The sequence below is a fragment of the Anolis sagrei genome, chromosome 6 (genome assembly GCF_037176765.1).
Source record: "Anolis sagrei isolate rAnoSag1 chromosome 6, rAnoSag1.mat, whole genome shotgun sequence".
Taxonomy (NCBI): Eukaryota; Metazoa; Chordata; class Lepidosauria; order Squamata; family Dactyloidae; genus Anolis; species Anolis sagrei.
The window spans coordinates 29,512,543-29,538,456 of record NC_090026.1 but is presented as its reverse complement, the minus strand read 5'-3'; the positions used below and the strand labels follow the sequence as shown (position 1 = coordinate 29,538,456).

Here is a 25,914-nt window from a genome sequence, read left to right as displayed (position 1 = left end):
GCCCTTTTGCTCTCTCTGTTTGTTACATTTGCTCGCCTGTGTATCTGGTACACTACACCCATCTGGGAATTCTGATGATAAAATCATATGCTTAAAAATAGCCCAGCTCTCCCACATAGCGAGGGGCCAGATGGTGCTCGGCTTCGGCTTTCTCCAGCATCGCAGCAAATTCGGGCATTTTGAAGGCATCCCTTCCAGAACAAGAGGTCACATGTACTACACGTTGTGCTTTAACTCTCATGACTCCACACCAAAGAAATCTGGGAACTTTAATGGGGTCAGCCACCTTAATTTTAGAAAACATTCAGAATGCTATATTTTTAGGAGTATTTGGGGGGTGAGGGAAGCCAAACGGTTCATCCTTCTTGAAATAAGTCTACCGACACAAGTTCCCTTTTAAAAAAAGTTTTAGTAATGAGGGCATAATGAAGCCACACTTCAAAAGCTGTGTAATGAGTGGAAACAAAAGCTGCTTAACTAGTATGCTGAATAAACAGTTTCTAGTTACTTTTCCAGGTTATTTTTCAAAGGGTTTTTTTGTAGCGCAATGACAGAAGTTTTTCAAGTTTTGTTTAATTCTTCTATCTTTCACAAGGTTAAAAAAACCTCGTAAAAGTCATGAGCGACAATAGTTTTCAAACAATTTAATGCATAACAGGTATAAAATAAGAGAAAATAGCATTATTTGCATTTTAAAAGTAACGTTCCCCATTCTAGATCTGGTGACATGGATATGTGAGGACCCCAGTACTGTTGGGTATCTTCCCCCATGTCATGCTAAGTTCTCAACTTTCCTAATGCCACGATCCCTTAATACAGTTCCTCAAGTTGTGGTGACCCCTAACCATAAAATTATTTTTGTTGCTACTTCACAGCTCTAATTTTGCTACTGTTATGAATCATAATGTAAATATCTGATGTGCAGGATGTATTTTCATTTACTGGACCAAATTTGGCAAAAATACCCACTACACCCAAATTTGAATACTGGTGGAGTTGGGGGTGGATTTTATCATTTCTGAGCTGAGGTTGCTGGGATTTATAGTTCACCTACAATCAAAGAGCATTCTGAACTCTGCTAGTGATGGAATTGAACCAAACTTGGCAGTCAAAATGACAAGATGATCTAGATCAGGCCTGGGCAAACTTCGGCCCTCCAGGTGTTTTGGACTTCAACTCCCGCAGAACTCCCATGGACTCCAACTCCCACAGATTTTAATTCCCACAGAACTCCTATGACCAGCAAAAAATATTGGAAGGGTTTGGTGGGCATTGACCTTGAGTTTTGGAGTTGTAGTTCACCTACATTCAGAGAGCACCGTGGACTTAAACAATGATGGATCTGGACCAAACTTGGCACAAGCACTCAATATGCCCAAATATGAACACAGATGGAGTTTGGGGAAAATAGACTTTGACATTTGGGAGTTGTAGTTGCTGGGATTTAGAGTTCACCTACAATCAAAGAGCATTCTGAACCCCACCAATGATAGAATTGGGCCAAACTTCCCACACAGAATCCCCATGACCAACAGAAAATATTGTTTTTTTCCAGTGGTCTTTGGCAACCCCTCTGACACCCGCTCGCAACCCCCCCAAGGGTCCTGACCCCCAGGTTGAGAAACACTGTGCTAAGTCCTTCTTAGTGTTGAAGCAACATATACATGGAAGTATGCCATAGAATCTCAATCAAAGCATGGCCAATATTATTATTCCTTTAATGCCTTGGAATTATTTTTGACAGGGACAGTGAAATCAAAGATGTATATGTTTGTTGTTTTGATGCATGCAATGCTTCTCTTTTCCACAGATGTTCCAGTGGATTTGACCGACATCGTAAAGAGTGGTTGGAATATGGCTGTGGCCTAGAGGTAACACTATGGTTAAAAGAATGGAGGAAAGTTAACCTTGAATCATTGTTCAGTTATGTCTCCTTATTTACTATTTTTATTATATCCCTCTGTTTCAGAGTCTGTTTCAAAATGACAAGTTGATCTAGATCAGTCATAGGCAAACTTCGGCCCTCCGGGTGTTTTGGACTTCAACTTCCACAATTCCTAACAGCCAATAGGCTGTTAGGAATTGTGGGAGTTGAAGTCCAAAACACCCGGAGGGCCAAAGTTTGCCCATGACTGATCTAGATTCATAGCACGGCATTACAGTAATAGTCTCTTTAGTTGAGCTTGGGGAAAATATTATTGTATTGTCAGCATTCATATAGAAATGCTGTATTGCCAGGTCCTAATTGTGAAATAAGAAAGGAACCAATTGTGTCCTTCAACAGCTGTGCTAAAGGGATGCCAATAGGGTCTCTTCCTCCCAAAGCTAACATCAACCCAGGGGAAGGGGATTTTATCAGGCCCATAACAGAAGAGGTAAGTGTTTAGCCACCCACATAGCCTCATGGTCGAAATCATGATTGAGCCCTTATGTGCCTGCTATTTTGATTAAAAATCATTAAGGAACATCACTGTCAATATGTTTAGCATTGCATGTGGTTTGGACCAGAGACAAAGCAAATAGTTAGTGTATAACTTGAATATCCTGTGTGTGGTATTTTTTGTGTGGGTATCAGGAGCAACTTGAGAAACTGCAATTCGCTTTTGGTGTGAGAGAATTGGCTGTCTGCAAGGACGTTGCACAGGGGATGCCCGGATGTTTTACCATCCTGTGGGAGGCTTCTTTCATGTCCCCGCATGAGAAGCTGGAGCTGACAGACGGGAGCTCACCCCACCCACCCCGGATTCTAACCACTGACCGCTGGTCAGCAGTCCTGCCGGCACAAGGGTTTAACCCATTGCGCCACCAGGGGCTCCTCCTGTGTGCTGTGATTCTGAACATATGGAGATATTAGGAGTGGGTCTGTATTGACTTATGGGGTTCAAAGAGGAAGGGAAATTGTGTCAGTGAAAAAAATAGGGGAAGTAACTGGATGACATATTTGTGGTTGAAGGATAAACTATAGCAGTTGAAGGCTGTGTATATACCTAATAAGATGAAATGTGGTCAGAGGTGAAGGAGATCACACTCATATTCCACCATACGTGGTGGGAGATGAGAAAAATGGGTGCGCAATGCTTGCTTTGCATGTAATCCATTTAGTCACGTTCCTCCTGCTCCCAAATGATAATAACCCCACTATCTAGTTCTCTTCAAAAGTGTTGTACATCAATCCCATAATCACCTGTATTTTGTATTCCAATATACCTGTGGGTTAAGGGCCCCCGGTGGCGCAGTGGGTTAAACCACTGAGCTGCTGAACTTGCTGACCAAAAGGTTGGAGGTACGAATCCGGGGAGTGGGGTGAGCTCCCACTGTTAGCCCCAGCTTCTGCCAACCTAGCAGTTTGAAAACATGCAAATATGAGTAGATCAATAGGTACCGCCTTGGCAGGAAGATAACGGTGCTCGATGCAGTCATGCTGGCCACATAACCTTGGAGGTGTCTATGGACAATGCCGGTTCTTCAAGTTAGAAATTGAGATGAGCACCATCCCCCAGTGTCAGACACAACTAGACTTAATGTCAAGGGGAAACCTTTACCTTTATACATACATATATGAGTCATTTGGGGAAAGTAAAGGGAAAATCTTTACTTTTACTTTATACTTGTGGGTCACAAACCGCTGTGGTCGATATTTGGTCCAATTATGATTTAGTAACACAGGCCAAAGGTAAAGGAAAATATGGAACATAAATTGGAAATGTGGATCATACATCTTGAACACATCACTTTGAACATGTGCGTAGATATAAACAGTGTTCACGGAGTTGGGAATAGAGAAGGAAAATACAGTGACAGAAAAAAAATGGCAAGATAATTTGGGCAAAGTTGAGGATGCTGGAAAAGTTGGCAGCTGAATTGATAGTCATTTTAAAAACTATGCCCATCTATTTGTGGAAGAAGAAAAGACTTAACCAAACACAAAATTCTGAATTAAGGGGAAAATAAAATTGACGGAATTAGAGACAATTGACAACAGACCATAGAAGGCCAGTCCTTGAGGGTGGAGAAGAGAAATTTTTCAAACAGAGAAATATGAAGGATGGAAAACATTTCACTTCTAAGGAAACAAGAAAGAGAAGAAAACTAGCACTGACGGGTTGCCAGAACTACCATGTTATTATGTTATCATAATACTGTGCATAAACACAAAAATATACAAACATGCAAGCTCAGAAATAAAAAAATAGAACTTGGATACCAGATGCAGGATCAGAAATAACGTATGCTGTCAGGACTAAAAATAGGACACAGAACTAGGACAGGGTAGTCGTGGATTGCATGACCCTCGTGTTTTATTTTTCAATCAAATTGTGAAGTCCACCAATGGGCAGAATGCAATATCTTACCTCAGGCAAAGAAACATATAGTTAAAAAATGGAGAAAAAGGCACCCCTATGCACATGCCTTATCAAAGAATGTGCAGTTGGTTCTAGAACTAAATGCACAAGTCTTTTCACAGAAAAACCAACTCAAGGACTTTCCCAGTGTTCTTTCTCAGCAACTTTGTAGGAGCAGAGAAACTTTTTGCAATTGTTAGACCAATCTATGACCTTCCAGATGTTGGTCTTTTTTGACTTGGGTGATGGTTGGAGTTTTTATGTAGATATCTATCTGTGTGTGTCAGTTTTCTGTCAACTGTGTGACCCAGTTGTTGATCTGATTTGTGGATGACTAGCACATCTAGAAAAGGCAGTTTTCCTTCATTTTCTTTTTCCATGGTGAATTGGATGTCATCCGCAAACCAGATCAACAGTTGGGTCACACAGTTTACATAAAACCTACACACAGGGATGGCTCAACCCATTCACCTAAAATCAAAGAGCATTCTGAACTCCACCAATGATGGAATTGAACCAAATATGGCACACCGAACTCCCATGACGAACAGAAAATATATATCAATGATTGGTGGGCGGGGGGGGGGGGGCAAAATACTATTTGCTTACCGTTGAAAATTACCTAGGGCCACCTCTGCCTACACACAGAGATAGATATCTACAGAAAAACTCCAACCATCACCCAAGTCAAAAAATAAGCACAATTAAAGCCCTGGCAGACCATGCAAAAAGAATCTGTGAACGCCACCTCCTCCAAGACGAACTGAACCACCTCAACTGGGCTCTACAGGCCAATGGATACTCCACCTCAGACATCAGAAGAGCTGCAATACCGAGAACAAGCCACGAGAGTCAAAACAAAGATCCACCCAGAGAAAAAAGTGTTCTTGCCATACATCAAGGCAACCACTGACTGCATAGGGAAGCTGATGAGGAAACACAACCTACAAACTATCTCCAGACCCACCAAGAAAATCCAACAAATGCTACATTCAGCAAAGAACAAGAGGGATGCTCTCATCTCTGCAGCAGTCTACCATATACCATGAAGCTGTAGACAAGTCTACATAGGGACCACCAAATGCAGCATTGCTCAAACACGAATCAAGGAACATAAAAGGTGTTTATGTTATGCTGTTTTTATGCTACTTTAATATGTTTTTGTTCTGTTTTTAATTGTATGTTAACTTGAGCTTGGCCCCATATAAGCCACCCCAAGTCCCTTCGGGGAGATGGAGGCAGGATAGAAAAATAAGTTCTCCTTCTCCCTCTCTCTTCCTCCTCCTCCTCCTCTTCCTCCTCCTCCTCCTCTTCTTCTTCTTTTTCTTCTAATATACTCGCATGTGAAATTAAAACACAATGCATATAAGTACGATAATAATGCTTGGAAAAGTAGGAGGTAATAGGAAAAAAAGATGAAATCTGCATTACAGATTAATTGACTTACTCAATGAAGCTACAATTTGTGAGGTTGCAGGACCTAAGGGCTTTGATGTATCTGGTAGATAATATCACAAATAGGGTTGCCATATGTTGAAGTCAACATGAAAACAATTAACAATAACAAGATAGAAAGGCAATAGTGATGGGTTGGAAACATTTGGTCTGATGTATGGTGAATCTAAGTGGGTGCAGTGCTTGGAAAGGTTTCCTCTTTTGACTTCAGTTTCCAAAACCTTCCATGCTTTTCCAAGTTGTGATTTTATCAGTACAGGCCCCACCTAAACAAAAGCAGCAGCAAAATGACTGTGTGATTTCTGGTTGTCATTTCAGTCAGAACAGAAGACCTGTGCAGACTTTGAAGAAGATGAGCATTACTACTCCACACCTCCCAACACCAGTCCATTCACACCATTTGAAGATTTCACAATGTCTTCTTCCCACTTTGTTGACAGCCTAACTACAGAAGGTATTGTTCAGGGTCAAAACATATGGATGGGAGAAGAAAGGAATGGGAGGACTAACCCTGAAGTTAAGTTCTTCCTGACATTTATCTACTGTGTCTTCTCTCAAAGGACTTGCAGAAACAATGGCAGTTTCATAAATGAGATAATCCTCTTTAGATGTGCTCACAAAACTTTGCTTCCTTGAAGAATGCCATCATAGTTAAACCAATAAATCTGATACTCATCTGATCTTTTCATATAGTTATGAACTACCGTTCCCGTTAGGGAGACGGAGTGGAATGGGTAGAAAAGCACTAGCTGCCCATAGACCATTTCCTTTCAGTGGAGAACAGGGACCATTTCACACTACAAAATTATAACACTACTAGCCGTCCCCTGCCACATGTTGCTGTGGCCGTCTGTGTATAAGTGTTTATGTGTGTGTGTATGTATTTATATATTTGTGTATTTCTGTGTTTATATGTGCATATGTATATTGTGTATATATGTGTGCTTGTGTATCTATATATATAAATTTGTTAGGGGCATCCAATGAGGAAACAAAACTCAAAAAACCCCCAACGAAACTTAACCAAAATTCCCATGCCCATAACACAACCCACAAGGTACAAACATATCTACTCAAAATGAAAAACAACACAACAACACACTCACAAAACGGCAAAACAACAAAACTCAAAAATCCCCCAACGAAACTTAACCAAAATCCCTGTGCCCATAACACAACCCACAAGGTACAAACATATCTACTCAAAATGAAAAACAACACAACAACACACTCACAAAACGGCAAAACAACAAAACTCAAAAATCCCCCAACGAAACTTAACCAAAATCCCTGTGCCCATAACACAACCCACAAGGTACAAACATATCTACTCAAAATGAAAAACAACACAACAACACACTCACAAAACGGCAAAACAACAAAACTCAAAAATCCCCCAACGAAACTTAACCAAAATCCCTGTGCCCATAACACAACCCACAAGGTACAAACATATCTACTCAAAATGAAAAACAACACAGCAACACACTCACAAAACGGCAAAAGAACAAAACTCAAAAAAACCCCAACGAAACTTAACCAAAATTCCCATGCCCATAACACAACCCACAAGGTACAAACATATCTACTCAAAATGAAAAACAACACAACAACACACTCACAAAACGGCAAAACAACTGAGCATGCGCATTGGCGCCCAGCCGCAACCCCACTCCCCCCGCCGCCGCACACACACACGCAACCCCACACTCCATCACTCCCCTGCCCCAATCTTACCTCCTTTTACTTCACGCCACCTCCAAACCCCACCCCACCCCTTCCCGCCCTGTCAAAATCTAAGAAAGTCAGGAAGGAAGGAAAGAAGGAAGAAAGAGAAAGGGAGGTAAAGAAAAAGGGGGAAGGAAGGAAAGTTAGAGGAAGAAGAAAAGGAAAGATGGAAGGAAAGAAAAGAGAGACAGCAGAAGAGAAAGAAAAAGGGGGAAGGAAGGAAAGAGAGAAAGAAGAGGAGAAGGAAAGATGGGAAGGAAGGAAGGAAGGAAGGAAGGAAGGAGGGAGGGAGGGAAAGAAGGAGAGAAAGAGGGAAGATTGGCCACAGCAACACGTGGCGGGTAAAGGTGGTTATTTCTATTATTATTATTATGCTATTGTTCCTCTGAGACCCTTTTAGGGGGAATGGGAGAGGTGTCAGGTCCCGGAGGCAATGCATTGCATTATTATTGTTATGATGGTAGTGAAATAAAAGGAAATAAAAAGTGAAAGAAAGAAGCAAACAGGGAGGGAAGAAAGGCAAAGGAAGAAAGGGGGAGGGAATGAAGGAAAGAGAGAAGGATGAAACCAAGTAGTGAAAGAAGGAAAGAAAGAAAGAGGTAGAGAAGGAAGAAAGGAGAGAAAGGGGGAGGAAAAGGGGGAAGGAATAGGTAGGGACCTCTCTTTCATAATAGTCCAGGTATCTACCTCAACTTTGATAAGTTTTACTATAGGCCACAGCAACGCGTGGCAGGGCACAGCTAGTATGCATATATGTATGTATATATGTGAATGTATGTGTATAGGTGTATATGTATGTGTGTATTTGTGTGTGCTTGCATATATATGTGTGTGTCTGTATGTATGTGTGCATGTGTATATGAGTGTATGTGTATATGCATATATGATTTATTTTGGGGGGATTTAAAGTCTGTTCTGCTGGCCTTTTGTGTGTTTTTAGGGATGATGGACACTTGTTGGACTATTAGGTGTATTGTGTCAAAATTTCATGTTAATCCATCCAGTGGTTTCTGAGTTATGTTTCTCCCACAAATGAACATATATATATATATATAGAGAGAGAGAGAGAGAGAGAGACTTGGTGTACCCACCACACATTGCTGTAGCCAACCTTCCCTCCCTCTTTCCTTTTTTTCCCCTCCTTCCTTCGCTCCCTCTTTCCTTCCTTCCCTTTTTTCTTTCCTTCTCTCTTTCCTTCTCTGCCTCTTTCCTTCCTTCCCTGCTTTTCTTTTCCTTCCTCTTTCTCTCCTTTCTTCCTTCTCTACCTCTTTCCTTCTCTCTTTCCTCTTTCTTTCTTTCTTTCTTTCTTTCTTTCTTTCTTTCTCCCCTTCCTTCCCTCCCTCTTCCTTCCCTTTTTCTGTATCGTCATTTACCTTTTGGTCATTTAGCTTTTTGGGGGTTTTAAGCCCTTTCCACTGTTTTTTTTGGGCGGGGGTATGAGTGATGGTCACTCATTGGTCTGTTAGGGATATAGTGTCTAAATTTCATGTCAATTCGTGCAGTGGTTTTTGAGTCATGTTAATCCCACAAACGAACATTGCATTTATATATATATAGATTATGCTACTTCAACTGACATATTTCCATTGTATTGTATCCTGGGATTTGCCATCTAGGAAGAGAACTGCTCATCAAACTACAAATCCCAGGATCTCATAAGATGTAGCCATGACAATTAAAGTAGAATGATAGTGTTACAACTATCTAGGAACCCCTTGTTTACATTCCAAGAAGACTTCTCTGCACACTATGCCTAGATACCCCTTTACCTGGCTTTATCCAAAGAAAATACAGACAGAAAAAAGATGTTTTGTTACAAACCTGTCGTTAGGGTCGACTCTCACAGATACATTAATATACTGCTTGCAGAGAGAGACCACAAACCTAATGGTACTAATTTTGAAAAATGGGTATCAGCACACACATCGCTTCTGCTCTTAAATGAGATATTATTTTTCTCTCTGTTATCATCTTTAGCTATGAGTGCTTATATTTATGTACCTAATCCATCACCAGCCACATATGAGAGGTATCAGCACAATCAGTAAAGTCCAGAGATTTTCAGAAATATAAATAAGTGGGGGGTGCTGGGTTGGGGGGAAGAGAATAGTGATAGCCAAAAAATATCCCAGTGAAGACTAAGGATGCATTTACACTGTCAAATTAATGCAGTTCAACACCACTTTAACTGCCATGGCTTCATGCTCTATAGCATTGCGCTGTGACAGTTAAAGTGCAGTCAACTTGCATTAATTATACAGTGTGGCTACACTTGAAGGAGACATGGTTGCTGTGGGAGAAGGAACAAAAAACTTTTATTATCGTATCAGCCACAAACCAAGGGTACAGTTGTAATGTATTTAAGAAAATACAAAGTTTTAAACTTGGCATTATATTAAATGTCCTTTGACCAGTAGCTGGCCACTTGGAGTGCCTCTGGTGCTGCTAAAGAAAGGTCCTCCATTGTGCATGTGGCAGAGCTCAGACTACATTGTATTAGGTGGTCTGTGATTTGCTCTTCTCTGCACTCGCATGTCGTGGACTCCACTTTGCGGCCCCATTTCTTAAGGTTGGCTCTGCATCTCGTGGTGCCAGAGCGCAGTCTGTTCAGCGCCTTCCAAGTCGCCCAGTCTTCTGTGTGCCCAGGGGGGAGTCTCTCATTTGGTATCAGCCATGGATTGAGGTTCCGGGTTTTAGCCTGCCACTTTTGGACTCTCACTTGCTGTGGTGTTCCTGCAAGTATTTCTGTAGATCTTAGAAAATTATTTCTTGATTTAAGGTGTTGGCATGCTGGCTGATATCTGACAGGAGATGAGCCTTGGTCCTTTCATTATTGGCTACTACTTCCTGGTGGATATCAGGTGGTGCAATACCAGCTAATCAGTGTAATTTCTTCAGTGGTATAGGGCACATACATCCTGTGATAATGTGGCATGTCTCATTAAGAGCCACATCCACTGTTTTAGCATGGTGAGATGTGTTCCACACTGGGCATGCACATTCAGCAGCAGAGTAGCATAGCGCAAGGGCAGGTGTCTTCACTGTATCTGATTGTGATCCCCAGGTTGTGCCAATCAGCTTTCGTATGATATTGTTTCTAGCACCCAATTTTTTCTTGATATTCAAGCAGTGCTTCTTGTAGGTCAGAGCACGGTCCAGGGTAACTCCTGGATATTTGGGTGTGCTGCAGTGCTCCAGTGGGATTCCTTCCCAGGTAATCCTCAGAGCTCGAGATGCTTGTCTGTTCTTTAGAATGGGTGAGAGGAGGAATGGAATGAAGTATTGTGGAGGACAGGACAAGGCTGTCTGTCTAGAAAAGCAAACAGGAGCACTACACACTGCAATGTTTTCTTATAGGTTTCCACTTGTTCCAATTTAGGTAATTTTTCTCCAGCATGAGAATTTCCATAATGCCCCCCAGGATCTTGTTCATAATATACCTATGTTGGCGCCAGAGATGCTTCCCCTTTGAGATTAGTGGCAGGTACTGGTTCAATTTTGCTGCTTAATAGTCCCTGTCGCAAGCTGCTAATTAAAATAAACAGAAAAGAACATTAGTAGCTGCCCTTCAGCAATGAAGGAAAGAGAGGACAAAATTCTTTTGTGACAGACATGACTTTGAAAAGAGCTAATAAAAGATGAGGGAAGAGCCCTCCCTCCCTGCAACTGTAATGATTTCCCAGTTAATTTTTGAATCTTGGCAGGGGGCGAAAGGGAATATTTCCTTTTTTCTTTTTAAATAGCAACGTATTCTAGCATGAAGCTAATTTCCTATCTCAGAAGACAAACAGAGCAGTCAGCTTCAGCAGCTTGGATATTTCCAATTTAATTAGAATAAAATGGGAGGCTAAGCAGATCAAAGTGTTGGGACTCATTATGGATGCTCGTTGGTTGAAAACAGCCTTCTTCCACCCAGTGATCTCTGTAGACCAGTGGTTCCCAACTAGTGGTCCACAAGAATGAAAATATTGTCCACGGTTTCACTGTTATTACACCGTTGCAATGAGAGTGACTGGTTTCGTGAAACCCTCTTATAGTGCAGAGGCTTATTAAATATGGTTTTCAGTGGGTGTGCAGATGGCGAATACTGGATGGCATATGTTCTGTATCATAAACTAGAGCTGATGTGGTCCATCCAATGCACCCCAGAAACCCCAGAAAGTTAACCAGAAACTGTTTCGTAATGCTGGAAAATGGTCCCTGCTCAGAGTGGTCCCTAGTCAAAGTAGTCCTTGGTCAAAATAGTCCCTCATAAAAAAAAAGGATGGGAACAACTGCTGTCGACATTAAGACCTCTCATCATCCCAACGATGCCATCAAACAACTAGTGCTCCCCAAGGCAGCTATATTACCAGTTATATCGTCACTCCAGCAACATTGGGCCATGAGGGGATCAAGCATTTCTTTCTCCTTTCCCCTTTATCTTCTGAAAAACCCAAATAACACTAGGAAAAATGGATTTCAAGGATAAATATACAATTGTATATTTAACACATGACAAAGACTCCTTAAGACTAGAAAATTGATCAGAAATATAAACTTGATAAAAAAAGTATGATGCATTTTGATTCATTTTTGAAGGCGCATATCTTTTGATATGTTAATATTAGTGGTGCCGTTGAAATTTAGACATCCATATATGACGATATGGCCATTCACAATCTAAATAGGGGGGAAAGATATCTGTTTGTGGCAAAATAATATATGCATGTTCATAACATGAGTTTTCTGCAGTGATTAAATGGTGGGGAGAACATTCCTCTGCCACGTCTGAATATAGTAAAGAAGTGGTTTTCTTTTGTCTTTTATTCATAATGTCCAAAGTCTTGGACACTGACAGTAGAAAGTTATTGACATCTAAGTTGTTGTCTGGATATCATTTGTGTCTTCCACTTCCACGGTGTCCAAGGTGGCATGGAAAATGAAGATTATAAAAGTTATTGACATCTTAGTTGCTGGGATATCATTTGTGTCTTCCACTTCTATGGTGCCCAAGGTGAACATAGGAAATGAAGAAGATTATGAAAGTTAATGACACCTTAGTTGTTTGGATATAATTTGAGTCTTCCTCTTCCATGATGTCCAAAGTGGACATGGAAAATGGAGAAGATTATGAAAGTTATTGGCACCTTAGTTACTTGGATATCATTTGTATCTTTCACTTTCATGGTGTCCAAGGTGGACATGGAGAATAGAGAAGATTATGAAAGTTATTGACATGTTAGTTGCTTGGATATCTATCATTCACGTGTTCCACTTCCATGGTGTCCAAGGTGGACACGGACAATGAAGAAGATTATGAAAGTTATTGACATCTTAGTTGCTTGGATATCTATCACTTCCACTTCCATTTTATACAAACCCCTCTTTTCTTCTTTATCCTTAGCCTAGCTATATTTTTTAGTAACATTGGCACTGGGAAAATAGTGAAGAAGGGTTAGAGAAACACAGATATTTGGAGCAACAGCTATGCAATAAATGTTGAGTTGGGAAAGAAGTAAATTCTAAAGCTGACCAAAAAATGATTCGTAACCCTTTTGGTACTAATGTTAGAGAGTGGTCCCGGGTCAAAGTGGTTCATGGTCAAGTGGCCCCTGGTCCAAAAAGGTTGGGAACCCATGTTCCCAACCTGGGTTCCATGTTCTAGGAAGACCACCTAAATACTTTGTCAAAAATTTACTAAGAGGTGACATTTTCTTTCACCACTCTCTATTTTTCTTATAATCTCCATTTTGTCCAGGTTTAGAAAACTATCCTTTTTGAACATATTGGAAGTAGCTAGTGAGACAGTTATTTTTTCACTTTTCTCTCTCTTTTGCTATTTGATATGCTCAAATAAGGAATTCTGCAGGCAGCTGCTATTTACCTTTTCTGGTACACATACAAGGAGTGGCTACAGAAGAATCCTGCTATTGATCAGCTACAACTTTGCTTATTACATTGTTTAGTGAAAATGCAACGATGCAACCAGATAGCAAATATATGTTTCTCCAATCTTTCTTCACAGTTTTTCCAAATAGCTACTTTAAAAAAAAGTTTCACCTACTTAGCAGACAAGGAAAAATAGGAGCTTGGGAGTTGTAAAAAGTATTTGAGAAAGGTAATTCACTTCTAGACACTTGGTTAACTGCATTATTCGTGTACTGTGTCCATTTCCTAGCCTTTTATCATTTTACTACTTAAAACAAACATTTCAACAACCCGCCGCACAGTAAATCTGACATTAATGGAAATGATGTTTGACTTAAATCATACAAATTTTGTAATAAAGGCAAGCATGCACACAACACAGATCATAATTCAATCTATAATAACTACAATAATTCCATTAAAGAATAAATTAACATATAAACACACCATGAGTCTGGAATGTTACTTTGAAGAAGAATTAAATATACCGAAATGGTTTGCCAACGTCACCTATGACCGAGACCAAGAGTATACTTGTACCACTCTTCAGTTAGGAACTGAGCTCCAACACTGTTATTGTATTTGTTCTTCCTAAAAAGTAAATTTCTAGACTTAGATTCCTCACAACAGCAAAAAGCAATGTACTGAACAATCCACTGACTTGCAATTCACTGCTTAACTTCGTTTCATAATGTGAGGTTCTAAAAGGAAAAGCAGCTCCCATTGACAGCCCTGTTAACCTTTCCTTAATTGAATACCACTTTTAAAGCATAGAGTTTCTAAATTACTTCCTGGAATTAACTTGCTTATTAACTACCAGCATGGCAGAAATCTGCACATTGAGGAAGAGTTTGTTAACCCAGTTTATGTCCTCTTTTTGCTTTCGTTTAGATGATACAAAGATGAACCAGATTCGGGAAGGTAAGTGTCTAATTATCTGATGGCTCAGTGTATTGGACCTTTTATGCCTGGGAATGTGTATTTCCTGGAGGCATAAGACATTCCTAAAATGCTCTTGCAGCTGGTGCTGGTGAATGCTAGACCAGTTGCTGACAAAGCAATTCTTCCTTACAATATAAACATGTAGGACAATGTACCTAATAGAGATGATCCAAGAAATGTTGCTGCCTGGGGCAGAATGGTAAGTTATGATCCAGGAAGATAAAGCATCATAATAAAATCTCATCAAGTTATTTTGGCATAGGTGATACAACATTTAACAAATGCCTCTTTCCCATGGCAACAAACTATACAATAAACATACATTAATTTGTTTTCCTTTGACCGCTCGTAGCATCAGCTGTCGGAGATGACTGCTTAATGATGGGGAACTGGCCCTCATTTACTGAGGTCTGACCAGAAGTTTACTGGTTCATCTGTTTTGGTGCCAATGATTCCAGTGACATGCCATGTGGTACAGTGGGTTGGCAATGGTTTTACTGGAAGATGCAATGATGTTTGGTCCAATGAATAAAGAAATGATTATTTAAGAGAGTGCAACTAGATCCACCAGAACTAATGTTTTGTTTTAAAGCTTATTGGGAAAGTTTGTTGAATGTACATTGCTAAACTGGCTCTGGGAATTCTTGGATTATACTTATTATCTATATCAATGGTTGCCATCCTTTTGTCCTCCAAAACTTCCTGAAACTCCAGGCAGCATGGCCAATGACATAAATACTAGGGGTTGTAATTCAAACCACATAGAAGAGTGTTCTTTTATATATATAGAAGAGTGTTTCTTAAGCTGTCTGATGGGACCAACAGGGTTTTATCCCAGTTTACTAGGGGATGGCACCACATTTATGCCAGTTCACTATAATTGTTTCATTCTTTTCTGGAAGTTCACTGCAAACCTATAAAAGGGGTCCCACTTATGAAAGGGATACTTATGTATCGGGGCCTTTGGTGCTGAGGGACCCTTCCACTGCATTATTATTTCATATCAAAAACATTCCATAAATTAGTATAAAACCGATACAAATAGAAGGAGCACAAGCAGCTAAATATCTTTTGACCAAAGACGGGCAACAGTAACCACATTGTCTGTAGCCTCAACCAATTTTTCCTCTGTACATGAGGCAGGACATTGTTGACAAGCATACAGATGCGGAGTTGTCTGTTCTGCTCCACATTCGCACAAGGTGGATTCTTTTAGGTAGTGCCATTTTGCCAGGTTGTCTTTTGATCTGCCCACTCCACTTCTGAGTCTGTTCAGGGACTTCCAAGTTGCCCATTCTTGGAAGACACTTGTGCTTCTGGAGCAAGGGGGACCCTACTGTCCTCTCCCTTGGAGCCCCTTTTCTTCCTTTGGGGGGGGGGTGGATAGGTCAACAAACCACCACTTTGAGCAGCACAGATCTAGAGAAAGAGTAATTGGATCAGTTCAAAATTTGAAATAGAAAAATATTTTTGGATGTTCTGTATCGCAATCAGAGAAAAGAAATGTGGCCTAAATATACCATACTCAGTGATGTATGATGCAGTGGATTTCAAAATACGCATTTTTAGATTGCCTGGAATAACTGGGAATTAGAAGAACTCCTTCACAGTCATTTGAAGCATAACTTAATACCAAAAAAGATAGTCTCTGGTATCCTCTGGTTCACTTTGTATCTTGGGCTGCGATCCATGCAGTATCTCACAAGTATACACTGGTTGCTTTGTGATTTTTAAAAAACAGTGTCATAATTGTTGAGAGAGATTGCCCAAAGTTGAGAGCATAGTCCTTCAAGATGTGATGGCATCAAAGCTGGATGCCACAGGTGAAACCTGAATGTGAATTGGGCATCTTTGCTGAATAGAACAGAGGAAATAAATTAAAGTGCGATAAAAACAACACAGAAACATGAATCCTCAACAATGCCCATCTTCAAGCACGTCTCAGCTGGTTGTGAGATAATAGTAGCTATACTGCAACACATCTGGGAGCCAACCATGTTGAGAAAGGTTTAAACTGTGATTCAAAGTGGTTTGATATGTTACAAATAAAGGTGTCATAATAGCTTAAACTTTACATTGACCACTAGATCAAGTGTATGGCGCAACCATATGCGTGTTCTTTCTTTGCCCTTTTGCTTGTTTTGCTCTATCTGAGAAATACATACATTGTGCTTCTCTGTCTTCCTGAAAACATCACTTGCAGATTTGCAAGGTGAACTCCCTGCGAAGAAAGTGGGATTGCAGCTCCATACAGGAACAATTGTTGGTATCGTCCTGGCTGTTCTGCTCATTGCAGTGATTATCCTTGCTGTCATTTACATCAGCAGTAATCCTACCTCCAGTGCTGCTTTGTTCTTCCTTGAGGTAAGTGCAAGAGAAAATTCTTTCATCTCTTGCAGGTTGTCTACATTTCTTTAAAAACCCCACAATCTGAGTCCAAACATGTTACTGGCCCTTCCTACAAAAATCTAATCCTACTTATTCCATGCTTTATTTCAACAATATCAAAGGAAGGGTGCTCATTTGAGCACCATAATGGGCATAAAAACTCCTTACCATTCAATTGCAAAGCTTTCAGATCCAAATCTACATTTCACTTTTCCCTGATAATGAAAATAATGAACTATAGACATTCTCTATCTCTGCCTTCTCTCCAGGCAGATATTCAGACCTTCCTTTGCTTTGCCATCATCTACATTTGCAATGCTATTAAAAACTGTCATAGAACTACCAAATGTTTTAAAAACAAAGCTTTGGACATTTTTAGTACATGGTGAATGTCATATTCCAGACTTTTGTATTCCACCTAGTGCACTTACATTACATTCTACCTAATGCACTTACACTTCCAGAAGAGTTATTAAAGAAAAAGAATTGTTTTATTTTATTTTATTTTATTCATGTCAGGAGCGACTTGAGAAACTGCAAGTCGTTTTTGGTGTGAGAGAATTGGCTATCTGCAAGGACATTGTCCAGGGACATCAGATGTTTTACCATACTGTGGGAGACTTCTCTCATGTCCCCACATGGGAAGCTGGAGCTGACAGACAAGAGCTCATGCCACTCCCTAGGTTCCAACTGCCGACCTTTCAGTCAGCAGTCTTGCCAGCACAAGGGTTTAACCCATTGTGCCACCAAGGGCTCTATTCTTTCTGCTAATACTAATACTAAAACCGCCTTAAGTCCCCCCAAGGGTGAGAAAGGTGGTATATAAATACAATAAATAAACAAAAATAATACTATACTTAGTATTAGAAAAGGCAACTTGCAATGCCAAATGTCCAACTGAATTCTATAAAATGAATTGAATCTGAGTTCACATTATCAAGTCCACTGCTCTTGATGTGCTTTGACATGCATAGAGGGAGCTTCTCTTGGCCAAGTTGCGCTGTTATTGTTGTTTTAATAAAGTTGTCAGTTCTGTCTGCCCTACATAAAGGAGCTATACAGCAGCTGTTTCCTTCTTTATGCAAACAAAGCAGCAGTCTATAGACCAAGTTAGTCTATTTACAATTGAAATCAAGATTTTTGTACTCACAGACAGCGACCCACATGTTCTCAGGCAAAGCCTTCTCCCATCATATGTCGGAATTTTTTTTAACTGGAGATGCCAAGCATTATATCTGTAACCTTCTTTATACAAGGCACGTGCTTTGCCACATCACTTGGAAAAAATCCTTTTGAGGGCTGCAGCTGCTATAATCTCCCAGGGTGTGCTTCCAGACATCACTTAATCACGGGTTTAAAACAGGGGCAAAACATTCCGTGACTTCGGGAGAGGTCCACATACAGACCTGTTGGGATTTCTGTCTCCGTTGTCCAGACTTGATGCTTTCTTCCAAGGTTTAGAGGCTCCCAAGATGGCCACTGCAGGACTTCCGCCAGAAACTGGCAGTTTTTTGAAAAACCCATGAGATGCAGATATTCAGAGATTTGGTTATGTGGATCACTGCAAACATTCAATTTTTTGTTCTGGCCAGTGAACCTGCACTCCAGACGTTTCATGAAGTATCTGTCACACAAACAAAGTTTCAGGTTAGGACCACTTCTGCCCAAGTCAGCACTGCACGATCAAAGAGGAACACACACTTTCAAGCCAGAAACAGAACTTTGCCATTATTGACACTTTTTAGAGCCTGGCTGCCTGACCATCTGTCCAGACAGATTTGGTTGTGTAATTGTGGCATCCAACAACAGGGAGCTGTTCCTGGGTTATACATGAATGTTCCTGGTTGCTCTTCTTGTGAAAAGATATACAACATTGACTAGGTGGCCACAACTTTGTCCTGGCCAGAGAAACTCTACCCTCCACATGTTTCATAAAGTTTATGACACCCAAACAAAGTTTTTGCCTTCTACTCAAGTGTCACCTTCTTTTTAGAAACCGACCAATCAAGAACAAGTATCTAAAACCTGGGAACAAACTCAGATTAAAAAATCCCATGATTTCCAATTGCAGGGACATACAGACATGCAAAGATCTGGATATCTGGTTCAAAACCGCAATATTCCCGCACCTGGAAATCTCACATTTTTTGCCTTTTGTAGCGATTGTTTCCGGGTTTATAGGGAACGGCATTTCGCCACCCTCCTGTTTGCTGTGGTAGGTCCTGGGATAAAGGTACTGTCTGGACTGGCCCCCGGCCAGTATCCCTATTGGCCTCTCCCTTGGTGAGAAGGAGAGCTCTTCGGGCTTTCACACTTGTAAGAAATTACTGGATCAATTTCAGATTGAACAAGGCTAGGCTGTATTACAGTTATGTCTCTTCACATATTAATGAGCTTCTTTTTATATCTATACTTTAGCGAAGGCGACACCAGTGGCCTGCTATGAAGTTTAGGAACCACTCGACCTACACTGAAGTGGAGGCAGCCAGCCATGAGAAGGAAGGATTTGTCGAAGCAGATCAATGTTGAGAAATACATCTGTTTTTTCGCTCTTGCACCTTTAGAACATCCAGCGTCTCCCGTCCAGCGTCTACTCTTTATTTCACGATGAATTATCTGAAGGATTGGACAAGAGGGAAAGCAAATACAGCGAGGAAATCCCAAAAGTGAATTAGGAACACAAGGAGCTGCCCTATACTGTGCCAGATCATTGGTTCTTCGTTCTTTCCTGTCATTTTTGACACTGACTGGCAGGAGCTCTCCAGAGTTTTAGGCAAGACTAAACTGGGACTTTCAGCATGTAAGGCATGTGCTGTGACCACTGAACTACAGCCCTTCGATGGATTTGTGAGAACCTAAAAGCATGAAAAAAGGCATGTGAATTTGGCATATGGCCCGCTAGCAGGAAAAGCCAGTGAAGACAAGACTTTATTGCAGAGTTAGTAGCAACACACTTCCTATCTGGTGTCATCCACAGCTGGTTGCAGTGCCAGTGAAAAGCTGCCTCTGCCCTTCTTGCTTTTTACCAGCATTGTAATCATGGTGGTAGTACTGTTTGCCACTGTGTGCTATCAGAAGTACCACATGTAATTTAGAGCAGCAGTGGGGAGAAAAAAGCAAGTGAAGCTGCCCTAAAGAAAGGTTAGGAGAGAGGAGAAACCAGACTTCCAGCTGAGAATTGGAATTTACCTTCTACATATCCCTTGGGAGATAACATTTGGGTTTTATGGATTATCTTCTCGCAGAATGGCTGGACAGACTTGCGCTCTTGCAGTATCTCAGTGTCAAGCAATGCTTATCGAATGCACCACCTGACATTTGTGGATTGGGGAAAGCTTAAGCTGAGTCTGAAATGCCACCTTCATATTTATCTGTAATGTCAGTATAAATTCAAGGCTGGAGAAGGAAAGCATTCATTAAGGAGGCCTTGCCGCTGACAGTAATCGCCCCAGTCGACAGCAGAGCCAGCCGGGGGATAAAATATGTACCAAACCTGGCATCAGACCTCCAAAAAAGGCACCACCACCACAGCGACTCATCTTATTTCTGCTGTGAATTACTCTCTTCACCTCCCAACTAGCTCTAGGCTTCGGCTTTCCTTTGCCTTTACAGAAACAGTCTTTTAAGAGAGAATAGCAGTCATTGAAACAATTTTTAAGAGACAATATAAATCACTGGTTTCAGCGGCAGAACTTAACAGGGGACTTATCAGTGGGAATCGGAAAATGTAATCTGTTTTTGATGAAGCAAGGGTTATTTTCTGTTGATAATTAAGGTATTGGGGGTGTTATGGTTTCTTGCTTTTCTATTCATGTCCTGGATTTTCCATATTTCCCCCCAACATGACAGGAAGGTAAAGTTACATTGAAAGAGATGGTAAGCATCCATGAAAATGATACTGAATTATTTTTTTTATCGAATGCAGATTCTTCTACCACAGATAATATGGTGTATTCTGAGGCACAGTTGTCAGTCTTACGCCCCGTCACGCTGCCCATATAATGTAGTTTCAAAATGCAGTTTAATTGCATTGAACTGCATTATATGGCAGTGTAGATGAGGTCTTAGATTTTCCTCCCTGGCCAGCACCTTCTCACAGAAAAATCTAAAATGTTATTTATACCATAGTATTTGGAAATTTTGAAAACATGCATGAGAAACACAAAAAAGGCTTTTAGCTTTGCTAGTTTTGCATATTTGCTGAATTCCTATTCACGTCACTGCATAATATAACATTTGTATCTGATTGCTAATTCTATCTAGAACTGACCCAGTGAATCAGTGGATTTTACCTATGTATTGACTCCCCAGTCAAAAATAGATTCAGTGGGTTTGCTTTAGCTGGGAGTAACCAGTAGGATACAGGATATGGTGGACAGCTCACATCTCCTTCTCGGTTTCTCCAGATAACCTTTCACAAGAATATGATATGGCATTATTTGTTTTGTGTTGTCCATTCATGCAACACACACTTGTAGCTGTTTGCAATGGAAGTGGTGAGGAAATGCTGAGAAGCACGCTGACATTGTATCATGTGTCTGCATTGACAAAACACTGCCAGGAAGCTGAGGAAAGACGTGCCGACATAACTGCCATGCATTTAAGATAAACATTAGTTAGACCAGGATAGTGTAAAGCAAAATTGTTACAAAGTTTTAGGTTGTATGTACCAAATAATGGTAAGCACAAACACAGTACATATTAGGTTTCCCCTTGACATCAAGTCTAGTCGAGTCCGACTCTGGGGGATGGTGCTCATCTCCATTTCTAAGCCGCAGAGCCAGTGTTGTCCATAGACTCCTCCAAAGTTAGGTGTCCAGCATGACTGCATGGAGCACCGTTACCTTCTCACTGGAGCAATACTTATTGATCTACTCACATTTGCATGTTTTCAAACTGCTAAGTTGGCAGAAGCTGGGGCTAACAGCGGGAGCTCACACCACTCCCCGGAGTCAAACCACCAACCTTTCAGCCAGCAAGTTCAGCAGCTCAGCGATTTAACCCACTGCACCACTGGGGGCTCCATATAGTACAGGTTGAACATCCATTATCCTGAATTCTAAAATCGAAATTACTCCAAAATCTAGTATATACCACATGGGTGACTGTTACACTGATACCTTTGTTTTCTGATTATTCAATATACACAAACTTTGTCATGCACAAAATTATTTAAAATATTGAATTAAATTACCTTTAAGCTATGGGCACATATTGTATTGTATTGTATATGAAACATACATGCATTTTGTATTAAGGTTTGGGCCCTATATTCATTGTGTACACATATACAAATACAAGTATTCCAAAATCCTAAAAAAATTTGAATCTCAACATACCTCTGATCCAAAGCATTTCAGATAATGGATCCCCAACCAGGATACAATTGCAGCCATCGTGATTTAGTTGGAGAAAAATTAATAGGATTTCTATTTGTTGGTAGGGATATATCCTAAATATTTACAAGTGTTTCAGCCCCATTCCATATCTGATCCAAATCTGTTTGCTCAAAGGATTTCTTTGGGACCAAGTTTGATAACATGGATACATAACTGCATAGCCATATAGAGAAGCAGGTACAGCAATGTGGAATTGGTGATTTTCTCATGGTTCTGTCCTACCTTTATTTATAAAAGGTAAGGAATGGGCAGGTATCCATACAAAGGTAGACACTATCACTCCGCCTAATTTCAACAGTAAATTGTACCATGCTTATTGGTTTTCTTAGAACAACGCATATGATGCTCATGTATCACAATCACTGCTATGCAAGCCTTGGTCTGTAGTGAAAAAGAGATGGTTCAAATTTTAAAAACAGGGCTGCCATATCTTTTTTTAACCAACCACTCTAATGGCAAATAGCTCAAACTCGTAGAGAATTAAAGGATGATTTAGTAAAGCTGAGTAAAGCTTAAGACATAGTTATTCCTCTTTAGTCAGATCATGTTTACATATGAGGCTTACATGTTATTATGTAGTGATTTCATTCCCAAAATGGAAATGTAAAAGACAGTGTTCTGCGGAGATATTTTGGATGGCTCGAAAGGCTCTACCATCTCAATATTATTGTTGTATATGGTTAAAGTGCTGGCATATTACAATTGCAGGATTTGGATGTGTTGATCATATCTGATCCTAAAAGGCCTCATGCAGGAACTATATGTTAATAAGCCATTTAGTTAATACCTATAGGGAACAGCCACCAAACACCAAATGATTGACTTCATAGCAAGCTTATGTTCTTTCTACATACTTGAATTTACAGCATAATTCACATTAAGGGAAGGCAGACTGGGAAAGCTTGAGGCCTGATATTGACTATGGATTGCCTGCATGGAATGCAGTGTTAATACTAATATATATATGGTAAAATATTAATAAGTTGTACTTTGGAGGGTTGCTTTGGTTTTCACAATAAAAATTGCAAAGTCAATGACTGATTTTTGATTTGTGTTAAAATGCAGGATTGAATAGTTAACATTATTATTTTACTGACACAAAAACACAGTATCTCACAGCAAACGAGATCTATATGCTGGATTTCGTATCACAGAATCACAAGTCGAACACTTCCCAAACGTCTAGGACTGTGTGATGTATTTTCGAATGATGCACGCAGATTCAAGTAAGGTGGTCTTTTGCAATTGACAGATTGTGATTTGTCAATGTTGATTGTTTCCAAATACTGGCTGAGATCTTTTGGCACGGCACCCAATGTGCCGATGACCACTGGGCTGTACTCATTTATTATTATTATTATTCACTTTATTTATATTCCACTCTGTCTCCCCAAGGGGACTCAGAGCAGATTACAGTATACACATATATAAGCAAACATTCAATGCCTTTTATACAGTGAGCAATGACATACAATACACAAAGAAAGGCAAAGACTTCCCTTTCCATCTCCACCTTCTGCTCAGCTCTGGCCATGGGGAGGTGCTCTCGTTCCATTTTTACATGCCGAAGAGCTTGTTGTCCGTAGACCCTCCTGATCGTGTTGCCAATATGGGTGCATGGGTGCCTTTGACCTTCCTGCCAAGCCGGTGCCTATTGCTCTGCTCACATTACATGTTTTTTAACTGCTAGGTTGGCAGAAGCTAGGGCTGACAGCAGGAGCTCGCCCTGACCCATAGCTTTGAACTGCGAATCGTCTGGTAAGCAGGTTTTTTTCTGCAACTAGCGGTTTAACCCACTGTGCTATTGTGGCACCTACTTGCATCTATATGATAAACACAGTTGTATATATTTAGTGCATAGCTATTCACTACATCCCTATGTCCCTATGATTTATATGTGGATTCCTTACCTGCCTGAATATTGTGATCAAATTGCAAGGAGCAGAGGAGATATATCATTTTCATCTTTTGTGACAGCTCCTATAGCTGCACATTTCGAATAACCCTTAACTCAGTTAATACAGAATATAGAGTTTATGAATATAAAGAGATGTTATGAATATCTATTTTCATCATCCCCACAGCAGGCATCAATTCACACTTATCTACATTCTTTTAGACCCCACATACTGTTTTCTATTCTTCCTCCTCAAGGAATATGCTCTCTCTACAGAGATTCTTGTTCATTGCATGGCGTACAAGCATCATACAGGCAGTCCCCAAGTTACAAACATCCGAAGTATATGGCTCCTAGTTGAGAACCGGGGTAAGATGCGGATGAGACAACACGAAGTGAGAGAAATCTACTACTTGGGAGGGAAACTCATTCCTGAAAAGCATGGGGAACCGGTGTCCCCACTGAAGCTTTAGCACCAGTCCTTGTTCCCAGATCAAAATCCAATTACACAAGCCAACAAATATTTTTCATCAGATATAATTTTAGGTCATTTTTTATGGAGTTTTTGCACTGAATTCAGATCTGTGTTTATTTTTTCTGCTTGCGATGAGGCTAATCGAATAATTACTGCATTTACACACTGATATCAATAGAATCTAATTGAGTAGCCTTGTAGCTACTCAATATTATTTGAGTAGCCTTGTTGCAAAAACTACACGTGATAGGGAAAAAAATAAACACATCTGAATTCAGCGCAAAAACTCTATAAGAATGACCTAAAATCATATCTGCTGAAAAATATTTGTTGCCTTGTGGTTAATTGGATTCTATTGATATCAGTGCATAAGTGCATTAATTATTCAATTTGCCTCATCACAAAAACTACACACGATAGAGAAAAAATAGACACAGATCTGAATTCAGCACAAAAAACTCTATAAGAATGACCTAAAATCATATCTGCTAAAAAAAAATACTTGTTGGCTTGTGTTACACAAATATGTGAAATGTGCAGACTTTACAATAGTTCACTGTAATTTACCATTCATCATATTTTTAAAAGTTGACATGATGAGAAAAAAAATACATACCGTATTTAAAATCACCACAAACATTGATTTAAACGGTGCTATTCTCATTTCCGATGATTACAAAAAGTTTGGTTTTTTGGCTTGTGTTATCACAAGGTTGAAAAGTGAGGTGAAATCTTCTGAACAGGTGCACAGACCTCAAAACAAACACCAGAGGGGTCTTAACCCTTCCCTATGCTATCCAAAGCTTAAACTAGAGATAATATACAGTATATGTGTGTGTATGTGTGTGATATATGTGCTATATATGTGTTTGTGTGTGTGTGTGAAGAGAGATACACTTAAAAATGTACCTGCTCCAACTTCAAATTCAACTTAAAAACAAACCCACAGAACCTAACTTGTTTGTAACTTGGGGACAGCCAGTATCAAGAATGGCTGGAACTGTTCTCTATGTATTCCTATATATATTCTCCCACGTTTCATTCTTCCCACCCGATGAGTATATAGAACCAGTTTCACAAATCTTAACTGCTGCATTTTCTCTGTTTTGTATTTCCTTTTATCTATATCTTAACTACATTGGTTTCATGTTACGTTTGTAAGCACAAGTGGTCTTTTCCTTTCTATTGGAACTGACAGTTTAAGGACACCATTAGATGTGATATCAGTAGACCATATGCCTTCCTATCTATAATTGCCTCCAAACATGGGTGAATTTCAAGTTTAAAAAGCAAAGCAGCACATGCCGGGTGGGGATGCTACAATCCTCTTCCACCCATCCACTCTCCCCCCCGCCCCCCCAACCTTTTCTTCCTCTT

General features: G+C 40.2%; 1 protein-coding gene across 1 annotated transcript in view; it reads left to right on the top strand.

Moving 5' to 3' along the window:
* Window positions 1-23,199, top strand: part of PLXDC1 (plexin domain containing 1) — a 91,187-nt gene extending 67,988 nt beyond the window's left edge. The window contains exons 10-14 of the mRNA XM_060780781.2: window positions 1,811-1,871; window positions 6,117-6,252; window positions 14,328-14,357; window positions 16,582-16,742; window positions 19,185-23,199. Of these exons, the coding sequence (XP_060636764.2) occupies window positions 1,811-1,871; window positions 6,117-6,252; window positions 14,328-14,357; window positions 16,582-16,742; window positions 19,185-19,295 (499 nt within the window). The 3' untranslated portion in view covers window positions 19,296-23,199. The remainder of the gene's footprint in view (window positions 1-1,810; window positions 1,872-6,116; window positions 6,253-14,327; window positions 14,358-16,581; window positions 16,743-19,184) is intronic.
* Window positions 23,200-25,914: the final 2,715 nt, after the last annotated feature.